General features: G+C 35.4%; 2 protein-coding genes across 2 annotated transcripts; one reads left to right on the top strand and one right to left on the bottom strand.

The window, feature by feature from the left end:
* Positions 1-38: 38 nt before the first annotated feature.
* On the bottom strand, positions 39-5,857 carry LOC141829604 (kinesin-like protein KIN-14E). Its single transcript, XM_074717114.1, has 20 exons — positions 5,776-5,857; positions 4,997-5,295; positions 4,739-4,910; positions 4,589-4,659; positions 4,330-4,510; positions 4,145-4,254; positions 3,946-4,045; positions 3,781-3,867; positions 3,523-3,699; positions 2,738-3,011; positions 2,489-2,650; positions 2,175-2,390; positions 2,071-2,108; positions 1,778-1,941; positions 1,525-1,650; positions 1,298-1,423; positions 1,138-1,203; positions 759-821; positions 628-690; positions 39-542 (listed from the first exon to the last, which is right to left on the bottom strand). The coding sequence occupies exons 1-20, from the start codon at positions 5,855-5,857 to the stop codon at positions 39-41; spliced, it is 3,081 nt and encodes a 1,026-aa protein (XP_074573215.1).
* A 449-nt stretch (positions 5,858-6,306) lies between these two features.
* Positions 6,307-10,716, top strand: LOC141829020 (vesicle-associated protein 1-3-like). Its single transcript, XM_074716429.1, has 8 exons — positions 6,307-6,463; positions 6,705-6,775; positions 6,897-6,978; positions 7,063-7,178; positions 7,275-7,436; positions 7,548-7,586; positions 8,648-8,725; positions 10,378-10,716. Exons 1-8 carry the CDS (start codon positions 6,412-6,414, stop codon positions 10,480-10,482), a joined length of 705 nt encoding a protein of 234 aa, XP_074572530.1. The 5' UTR covers positions 6,307-6,411; the 3' UTR covers positions 10,483-10,716.
* The last annotated feature ends 964 nt before the right edge of the window (positions 10,717-11,680 follow it).

The raw sequence follows: 11,680 nt of genomic DNA, 5'->3' as shown, positions 1-11,680 counted from the left end.
GCAACAAGTCAATTCAGATGTTTGGTTTGGGATTACAACTACCTGGCCCATCCTCTTACCTTGTTTTTCTCCTTGACCCCTCCTCCTCCAGTTTGCTGGTCCTTTTTGATTCTGCTATGAGGAAATAGCTTATGAGTTGTGACAACTTTTGATGTCCTTGTAATCCTTCCATATGCTTTTGCTTGATCTAATTTCCTGCTTCTATTTGGTTCTGTCTTATTATTGTCTACTGAGTTTGAAGAAAACACACTGTGATTCTCAGTGTCATCAGCCAATACACCACTTCGATGCTCACGCTCTCCTTTCCTCTTGATTCCATAAGGAGATACACCTTTATGGAGAATTGAAACTCGACCCGTCACTGGCCTGTTTATAGAAGTTGAACTTCTCAGAATGTGAGGGTCAGTGTCGCTTGTTGATTCATCGCTTGAGGACCCTTTTGCTTCTGATGGTGTTCCAATTCTTGATCTATCAGCTGAATGGAAGAGTGAAATGGAGTCTAATTCTTTCTGTTCTCTAAGCTTACTTTCGGGCTCTTTAACCTGGAAATAATTAGCACGTTCATCTTTATGAACTTTGGGAAGTTAAGCAAAGTGAAGTTGAAACATGTTGATTCAAATCTCTTACTTTTTGTTCAAGAGTCAACTGAAATTGCAGTCTTTCCTTAAGCTGGCACTCTAGTTCCTTAACCTGTTTTATGCAATAGAATATTGGTTTCAAAAACACCAAAAGGAATAGAATGTGTTGAGACAAGCTACCTTCTCCTTAGCTGCAATTTCAGAGTGTGATTGAACATTAAGTTTGAATTCAAGCTCTTTAACCTGTATGACAACGATAATAGATTATTCGAATCTGTAATGTAAAAAGATGAGAGAATTCCATTTTGCTGGCAGTGCCACTCCAAATTTCAAGTTTTTTTACTGTTATTATCAAAATGTCTCCAATAGTTGACAATCTTTTCAAAATGCTACCTACTTTAAAAACCTAGTCAATATTACTCCCCCTTTGTAAACTAGTCCAAAGAATTCCCTAGAAGGCATTTTTTTTTAACAATATTTAGTAAATGAATGGAACTCTAGAGGATCATGGTATTTGTTTATTTAATATTTGAGAGGATTTTTTATAAGCTTCTCTAACCTTTTCCTGAAGACTCGCTGATTCTATCAGTTGTCGCTCTTTCAATCTTTGTTCCGTATCTTTGACCTGTAAACAACATAAATTTGTTTTGTTAATGTGCGATTAACAGTTTTCTTAGCAGAAAATACTGTGACTTTTTATTATCGAGTCTAAACCACACTTTTTGCTGAAGTATCATAAATTCTTCTTCCTTCCCATTCAACTTTTCCATGAGCTGGCACTGTTTTCTATCCAGTTGACTTTGTATTTCTGCATTTGAAGTGAGTTGGCTAGCAAGATCTTTATTCTAACAAGAGTAAACATATTAAGATGATGTCAAAACCATGAAAAATATGAGTTTTCTTTCAAGGAAAATAAAAGAGTGGACTTTGATATGATGTACAATACCTTCTCTTGTAGCATCCTACATTGTTGTTCTTTCTCTTTCAGTTTATTCTCAAGGTGTTGGCAGTTCTCCTCAAGCTTCCTTAAAGACTCATCCTTGGCTCTAGATTCCTGTCTCACTTTATCAAGCTTCAAGAAAAACAACAACAGCAGGTAATTATCATCGACCGAGTGTCATAATAAAAGATCACCTAGTATCAATTTTAAGGAAAAAACACAGAAAAGCATAATATAAGTAACCATCAGGAAGCAATACCATCTGTTTCATTTTTTGCTGTTCCACTGTGTCAACTTGTCTCTTAGCAGGACCCAACTCTACTCCCCGTACTCGACTTGCAAAGGTCAGTGAACTGACAGTTTCACCCATGTCGTTGTCTGATGGACTAATTTGTACAAACATCAGAGCTTTTGAATCACCACCTGCGTTCCACAATAGCAAGTGATATTATTTTAAATTATTCACATAGGAATTGAAGAAGAAATGCTGATTTTCTAATGACTCATGATGACCTTCTAAGCTAAATGTTAAAGTACATTCAATTAACCTACCTAATGAATCTTGCAGTAAATGCGTAAGCTTGGAGTTCCTGTAAAGGGGAGATTTTGATTTAGATTATGAATTAAACCAAGGAAAACATTATATGATTTCAAACCTGTAAGGAATGTGGCTGCTTTTGGATGTAAGAGCAGAAATGACGTCTCCAAGGGCAGAGAGTGATCTATTAATGTTTTGAGCTTCCTTGAGTCTCTCCCCATGAACATCTGTCCTTGTTAGCCTCTCGCTTCCAGCCAAATCCACAAGCCAAAGCTTGCTATTTGTGCACTCTCCATTCATCAAATTTTTTGCTCTCACCATTATGCAAAGCATGCTGAAAGATCCAAGAATTTAATAGTTTTAGTAGTTATAATACAGGCCAAAACCATATTTCAGAATAAATATACAAAGCAAAACCAAGTTATTACTAACCAATGAGATCTACTGCTATGCTCATTTACATTGTTAGAACCAACAGCTCTAGCATTGCTCCCAGCCTGCAGCACATTCCAAGCTTCCTTCATATTCTCAACTTTAGCTTCAACCATCCCTGGCACGTGATGAAATCCTTCGGCTGCTTGCCTAACTTCCAACCTATATGACAAATGTATCAACAAACAACATAATTAAGTATGATGGACCAAGTACAAAGCACATGTACTAATAGAGAAAGGAATTTACTTCTTGTTTGACGGAGAGGTTGCTAATAAGTCTCTGATTTGCTCATTGTACACCTCCAGAACACTCACAGATATGCTGTAGGAAATTGTGTCCTTCCTCTCCACTGCTATTTTAAACAGCTCTTCCAAAGTTCTATAATTCACTCCCCTATTATTTTCATTACCTTCCATGGTGAATGTCTTCCCTGTACCAGTCTGCCCATATGCAAATATGCAGACATTGTAGCCATCTAGGACTGATGTGACAAAAGGTGAAGCATCCGCATAAACATCAGCTGCACATCGTTGTATAATAATGAATATCCAATGAGTAAGATGGAATGTTCTGGTATGTCAATATCTACAACACTGTCAGAACTAAATCCTTACCTTATAAAGATATTTTCATTCAAATAATTATTAGCATACATCATAATCTCCAAATTAGCATGGTTAGTTGAATCAGGGAAGGTCACCATGCCACACCATACTTTCAAGATTCTATTTCACTTCCTCTTTTCTGCTTCTTTAAACTGCAAACTAAGTTTGCATGATCAAGTTTTGGATGGATTAGTCACCCTATGCCTACTATGAACATTTTGCACCATGTTCTTAGGATTCCATAATCTTTGCTTCAATTTCTCACATCATTAAGTGACAAAGTTTGTTTTCAGATTCATACTTCAGATGACACACTGAAATATCTTTCTACTAATTTAAGACAATTAACTACTGCAGCTAATGCCCCTAATTTAGAGAAATTTCACGTTATCAACATTCTCAGTAATGATTCAACTTGTTCAGTACCTTGATTGTCCTTTGGCATATAAACTCGATCAAACTTAAAGCTTTTCTTTGTTGTTCCACTTGCCATGATTCCAATTTCACCATCCTTGGCTGCATCAAAATCTATAATGGCATGGCAACCAGATGAAATCTCCTCCTTACTCAAAGGGCGACACCTACAAAATACCCTAATATTCCCTGGAACAATGGAATGAAAGATTCTAGTCGATCAAACAATACAAGAGGCATGTAATTAAGTAAATAATAAGAGATGCATACCTTTTGTCTCCTGGAGTTGGTTAAACAATCTTTTCCTCTTGCCCATCTCCTCGCTATACTTTACCTTGAGATCTTCACTTTGTGCAACTGTAAGCACAAAGCAACTTCAGAATTTCCTTCCTAGTCATTGTATGTATCTTAAAGTTGGTCACTGTAGAAACCCACCTAAGGCTTGAATTGCAGTGGTCATGTTATTTAGATTAGGGATTGAATTAGCACAATCATGTGCTTCTTGTGAAAGTTGCGTATGATCTTCTTTTATTGCCTGAAACAAAGAACAGTTGAACCCTGAGCAAAAGCATTTTAAAATCTACTTTACATTGATTGATATAAGTTTGTTGATGCAGATTTGACCCTTATGTACCTTAATCTTCTTTTCCAAATTATTGATTATAGAAGACCATAACTTCTTATCTTTCTTGTATTTATCTGAAACGTCTTTGAATTTTTCCATCTCCCTTCCAACAGCTCGTTCTGCAAACAAAAAACAGAATAATTAGACAAATTTTATTAGAAGGCATCACTCTCAAGGCAACATAGTTCCCTTACCAAGTGTTTCATTTTGGAAGATTATGTTATCAAGCTCCATTGTAACATTCTGTAGCTTCTGATTTGCATCTGTTAGTGACATCCAAGCTTCATAACATTCATCAGACTTCATTTTACATTCATTGGTTAGCTCCTGTATTTTCTTCTCATACTGGCCGATGTTTTTGCTCTGTAATTTTTTCTGCAATTGTAAAACATAGTGATCAAATAGCTACCTTTCAAATCTTAAAAACTTTACAACTAAGTTTCATTTCCTCACCTGAATAGGAGAGACCTCTATCTCAGTGGCGCATTTGGTGCACAAATGAAGTTCTGGGTTTATCATGGCTGCTAAACTCTGACGAAATTAAAACTGAGAAAAGAGAAATATTCAAACTTTATCCCTAGAGATGCGATAAATACAACGTACCTGTTGAGACTGGAGCCTTTCTGATGCAAATTCCGGAAACTGTTGGAGATCCACAGAGTCCCTCAAATCTAATCAAAACAGCCTGGTTGTGCATCACAGAGACTCTGATATCAACTAGCTGGAGAGGCTTATTAGCTCCAACGATAGCATATATATCAAATGAAGATAATATCTGCAATTCTAACCAGAAAAGGATTTCTCAGAACCCATAAATTAACGAAATGTTATACAAAATGCAGCAGGTGAAAGAGATCTTGCCTTCTCTTCTTGCACAAATATGTTAAAAACTCTAATTCCTTTAGGACCATTTGTATTGACTATCTCTGCAAAGTGCAGGTCCACGAAATAGTCTCCAGGAACAAGATTATCAAACATATAGCGGAAGTCACCATATCGTGCAGATTGATAAAGTAACGGGTGGTCACCACTTTCAGCTATGATTTCATTGGTTTCAATTATGTCTCCACCTAGGAAATGAGCATCGCCTCGGAATTTAATACGACAATCTTTTCCCTGAATCTCACAGCCTCCAGCATTAACAAACATCACAAGATCGTCTGATGAAGAAGAAAAATGAAAAGAAATAAATATCAACTCAGCAGCATAGTAACAAAATTAGCTAATTATAGCTCAAATATAGGTCAAATTTTCATAAGGGGGTTGCAACCGGATATTATAGTTTTTAATCCAAGTTCACGAGAAACGTAAAGATTTATTCTTTCAGCAAGAAACAACAACATATTTCATGTATCTGAGAATGCGATCTGACACAATTACAGAAATGGAAGATGCATTTCGACCGAAAGTTCCAAAATCTTAGCTTGTGCGCGAATCCTGGCTCCTCAATCTCCCCCCTAAGATATTACAAACCCTAATTTCCCCCGACAATCCAAGAACATCCAAAAACAAATTCTGGCCTTCAAAAGCTTGCATCTCGATCCCCGATTGAACAAAGATAACGGAGTCAAACAACCCTAATTTCCCACAAATATTCTGAAACCCTAATTTTCTTACGAACATCAAAAACAAATGCTGACCTCCAAAAGCTTGCTCCTTGAGCCCTGATCGAACAAAACTGGGACCGGACACCAAGATCATCGAGTCGAACGCGTCCTCCATCGCCGGAATCTTCTTCTACCTTTCCTTCTTCTGCGCCTTGATCCACAATCGGGAAGACGGAATCGGGCTAGGGCGACTTCTATTGCTCCGTATCTCGGATTAGGAAAGAGACGGCGAGTGAGAAGGTCCCTTCTTCTTTTGGTCCTAAAACAGTTCAAATTTTAAGGGAATTCGACCGTTGAGATCAGCCGACCGTTACCAGGTCCAGGGCGGTCGGGTGGCCAGGTTGGATTGGGCTCTTAAGTGGGCTGGATGTTACAACGTGGGCCCAATCAATTGCAGAGACATCACAGGACAATTATCAATCAATTTTAAATCTTCACCGTCAGAAGTCGAATGGTCGGCCTTGATGCGGCGATTTCAGCAATGCAGTGAAATGTGGTCCCAAGAGAGGATCCCGTCCAAGGTTTCTTCTCTTCACACATCGACAGGCGTGTCCTCTCGATTTCATCGTCTCCAAGGAAGTTCGATTCGAGATCGAGATTTCGAGATCTATGTCGAAGTGGTAGAGGAAGGAAGTTGCTTATCGCTGTCGTCGGTCGGAATCTGTCATCATGATCAGCGGAGGCCTCCTCAAGATCTACCCCTCCGAGCTAAAATTGCCTTGTAATTTCTCTTCCTTTCTTTTATTTCCTTCATCAAAACTTCGATTCCGATTGGAATCTGAGTCAGATCTCTCTGCTGTGACCTGATTCGGCCTTCTGTGTTTTCCCCTAATGTCTATGAGAATAGAATTGTTTTTTTTTGGGGGGATTATGGCTGGGAAAGTTTCTCTTGGTTTCATCGTTTTCTTGATTCTGATGGTGTTTGTTTGCGTGCCATCGGCGGCGATCATTGTTTCACGAAGTCGAGGTGAAAAGGCAGAGCTCTTGTAGCATGCAGCTGACCAACAAAACAGATCATCTTGTTGCTTTTAAGGTCTATTTTGTTCTTCAAAATTGACTCTTTTCTGCGCTTATCATCACAAATTTTAGTCTTTCGGAGAGTTTGTTGCTTGGACTAAATGTTTATGTTTGGGTGGATTGCTTACAATTCTTAGGTTAAAACAACTAGTCCAAAGAAGTACAGTGTCCGACCAAACATGGGAATTGTCCAGCCGAGATCATCAATTAGCATAACAGGTGAAATCCTCCTAAAATATGAATCTAATTGGCATTTCTCCCCTTTTGTCTGAAGCTATTTTTGCTGTTTGTCCTCTCTGCTAGTGACAATGCAAGCTCAGAAGGAGGTTCCACCTGATTTGCAGTGCAAAGATAAGTTCCTAATTCAAAGTGTTGCTACAGATGATGGAACCACAACCAAGGACATAACCACTGAAATGGTACCGTGCTTAGTGATATTACTACTTGTTTTTTTTTCCAAGGCTTATTTCTGAATCCTGGATGTCTGAGAATTGATGACCTCATTCGAATTTTAGTTCAATAAAGTACCCGGTAAAGTTGTTGAGGAGTTTAAGCTACGTGCCATTTATATACCTGCTAATCCTCCCTCGCCAGTTCCTGAGGAATCAGAGGAAGGAGGTTCTCCACATTCTTCCATGTTAGACAATGAAGTTCAGAGTTCAACATTATTTGATGCAGTAAGTTGACATTAAAGTCAATTAATCAACTTTGGGGATCCCACACTATCCCTTTTGCTTTAGCCATCTTGTTGGCTTGGGTATTAATAGCAAAAGTGAAAATAATTTCAGGCATCAAGATCATTGGAAGAATCTTCCAGAGAGAATGAGGTAACTTTGAGATTCTTATATTCTACTTTTAGGTAACTTTGAGGTACTTTTTAGATAGATGAGATGACCATTTGATTTTTTTTCATTAGTTATTTCATGGTATGCTACCATTTAGTGCTTTGCTATGGAGTAAATTAAGGATGCTTTTGTGTGCGCCTTCCCTTGATGTGAGCAAACAACTGCTCCCCCGATGTATATATTAACTGATAAAAGTTATATCAATGCACTATAGCTTCCAGTACAATACAGTGTTTCAAACCCTCATATCCTAAACTTGCCTCCAGGGAGACAATAATAGATGGAAAAAACACACACAGAAACAAAGAGGGAGCATATCTTAAACAATAACACAGGACAACCAAGAAAAAGATAGCATCAGCAAATGTTTTCAGCTAAAAAGGAAATGACTGTATTATAACTGCCTCCGCCTGCTACTTCTTCAAATTCATATATGTATAATGTGAAATGACTATATTATATCTGTTAAACATATATGTTCTTCATAACATAGAGATCTGATCTGGATCTCAGGGAAATTGAATGAAGATAAGACTTTAGTGATATTTGTCATTTTTATGAACAATAACAAAAAGAACCAAGGGAAATAGGAGTTACAAAAAAATGTTCAGTAAGATGCTACTAAATTGTTAGTCATGAAAGTCAAGGGAGATAATAAATAAGTTTGAATAGCATTCATGATAGAAAATTGTGCATTTCAAGATTTGACTCACAATACATTAGAAGCCATATGCCAAACTGTCTTAGCACCAACAGTTTGGGGGCTGCTACATGGATCTCATCCTTGCATTAACCTTTATGCAAGGTTGTAACATTAGTACTGTCTCCATTGTTTTCTTTAATAGCCCATTTCCATCACTTTTGGAACTTAAATCAATTCAATTTGTCTAACTGTAGATTTTATCGGTCATCAGTAGATCTAATTGATGTAACTCTACAATTTATCTAACATAATTCTACTCCAATATTTTTTGTAGAGAAGTAGATGAATTCCCTTCTTTATCTCCTTATGCATGTTAACTATTATGAATGTAACTCTGTAGGTGGAAATGCTAGCTCAAAAGCTGACTGAGGAGAAGAAATATGCACTTCAACAAAATCAGAAATTACGAGAAGAGTTGGTATGCTTTTCCTTTTCTCTGATTCATACCTGATATTCTCTAGTACCATATAATATTCAAAATTTTCTTGGTTTCTGGTTCAGCTTTTAGATTTTACTACAAAGAGATACAAGACTTTGTGATTAACACGTTCTTTTTATTTGTCCAAATTATATTTGTTGATTTTTCAGGTTTTTCCTAGAAAGGTGCTATTCTTGAATTCTTTATTACCAACCCTTGTTTATCCCAATTAACTAAGATTGACTACATGAATTTTATTCCTTCATCGAGCTTAATGGAGCTCTATGCAATTTTAGTCATTACTATATTAAAATCAATTAAATAAGTTTTTATTATACTGGCTTAACTTTTCTTTGATTTTCAGCTTCCCTTGTACATGCCACCAATTGATTCAACTTTTCTAACTTTAGGATAAATAGTTTGAAACCTTATGTCATGCCAAGTGGCATTGACCAAAACACGGTTTATCATATGTCAAAATATAATGAGTATATGCATGACATGTTACTATAAAAGTTCAGATCAATTATCTAATACTGTAGTCTTATTTTTACAAATAAATAAACTAAGTGCAAGAATTAATTGAGTAAAAATTATTAAAATTTCATTTTATATATTCAACTTTAGTTCTATCCCTGAATTCAAAGTGTAAATTATTTCAAAATTGATAGTCTAGCAATTACCTTAGTGATTACTTGAAACTGCGGTAGCAGACAAAATGGTTGATAGTAACTACTAATGTGATTAGGTCATTAAATAGGGCCGTCCTTATTGTGCCAATAGGGTTGTCCTTGTGCCATCAATTCGTTGTCAACATGTCTTTCCCTATTAAAAGAGACTGGTTGGTTGTGTTGGTATATAAGGCCCTGACGTGTCTACCAATAGTTGCCATGATTTTGCTGAGAGAGATTGTGACACTCAGTTTTTACCTCACATTGAAGATGGTGACTAGTTGTGTTGGTATATCTAAGTAGCATTTGTGTTGCATCACTCAATGACCCACCGAGTGGACTAGTTGTCTCATTGATCTGCATTGTGAAATGCCTGCCGTGGGTGTTCGCTTGCTTATCATTAACTTCTGCTATCTTCAATCTCTAATAATGTTTTCCACATGTAACTTCCATATTTCTTCACTTTCCCCAGTATCTGGGTTGGACTCTATAGTCCACATCATAAAATTATGCCTTAGATTAAACAAATGTTCACTAGCAGAGTTGCCTTGTCATATAAGGGATGTTTTTATATGCATGTATTTTATTCACTTTTAGTTTTAGTTGGTGTTGTATTTAGCTATTTGCCTAATCTTTCTTACCATTAAGCTTACACAATAACAGAGAACTATGGACTCTCAGATGCTTCATCTAATGTTGGTCTATCCTTAACAGCATTCTGCTTCAGTTTGGTACATCCTGTCAAAAGCATAAACTACCATTTTTTGGTCTCTATTAGTCAACCTCACATTATCAATACTTGATACGCTCATGTCGAACTATAGGCCAAGTAAGAACATGTAAAGGGTTGGCTTGGATTATCATTCTTCATTGTTATTGTTACTTTCTATCACTTAGTCAACTGCAACATTAACAAAATATACTTATTTACGATGTTTGATGCCATTAGTTGTAACGTTTTTTGGCCTTTGCAACTTCCAGGAATTGCTAAGGAAACAGCAAAATCGCGGCGGTTTCTCTGTTTCATTTGTGGCGGTTGTGGCTTTCTTGGGCATCATCATTGGCTATCTCTTCAGAAGCACATAGAAGCAGAAGTTTCTCTTAAATAACAAGTCCAGTGCTTGCTATCTGGCAGATGGTGTTTATTTTTTGAAACAATGAAAAAGATTGGTTCTTGTGGGTTCATTCTTTACAGTCAAACAAAATAATCCTTTGTTGTGTTACGATATTTGATTGATTTTTGGATTGTATGGCCTTGTAATCTTAAAACATCTACACGGTTGTATTTATCAAAAAGAAGGATCCTTTGTATGTTTTTAATAGATTGTCTGATCTTTTTCCTTTTTGGTAATTTTATGACTTTTTTATTGAGTATTTTAAAAGGTTGTCTGATCATTTTCCCAGTTCTATTATTAATTTGTTATTTCCATAACTTGTTTTTGTTTTAACAGATTGTCTGGTCTTTTTCCTAATTTAGGGATATTGTTTTATTTTTTTGAGAAAATCATTAATTTTAATATTTACGCAAAAATTCTTTTGGTCTGATGGTTATGTTAAGGAATTTGCAAGTATTTATGAACAATAAAATACTCTTAGTTTTGTCTTGTTTTTAAATAATTATTTGTTGATTTATGAAGCTTTTATTAATTTGGAATATTTATGAATCCTCATCCATCATCGTTACTAAATCAATTTCAACATCTCATTTTAATTTTTTATCAAAAAAGATAACTCACTTTATTATTAAATTGTGTATAATTATTTAATTATTTATATTATTATTTTTTATTTAAATTTTAAATTGATTTAATATGTTATAGTAGTTATGATTTCATATATTTTTTTTAATGCTTTGGATAATAAAGGACATTATTTTTAATTTTTATCCAATTTTATTCCTCTACTTCTTTTTATATAATATCAAATTTAAATTAATTTGATAATTTAAATATTCAATTCTTAAAATTTGATAATCTTAAAGGCATAGTTAGTTAAGGATTATCGTTAATAATTTTGATTATCTATCTATATTTATGAACGAGAACCTTATTTGATTTAAATTTTGATCGATTCTTAAATAATGCAGTATTACTATATTAGTAAAATATTAGTAAATGGATTATAAATCTGAAACACGATTTCCTTAACCGTGTAAGATTTTCTATGATTTCAAAAGCTAATAATTTTTTTTCATAATTACTTTTTGATTTTAAAACTGAGTTATTTGTAATGTACCATGAAACATAATTAAAACTGAGTTAATTAATTTAATAAAATTTAATTT

This window comes from Curcuma longa, chromosome 5 (genome assembly GCF_044706935.1).
Source record: "Curcuma longa cultivar G26 ecotype Majalengka, Jawa Barat chromosome 5, ITB_CL_G26_1.1, whole genome shotgun sequence".
Taxonomy (NCBI): domain Eukaryota; kingdom Viridiplantae; phylum Streptophyta; class Magnoliopsida; order Zingiberales; family Zingiberaceae; genus Curcuma; species Curcuma longa.
Note: the sequence above shows the minus strand (reverse complement) of the source record. Positions and strands in the feature narration are given on the sequence as shown.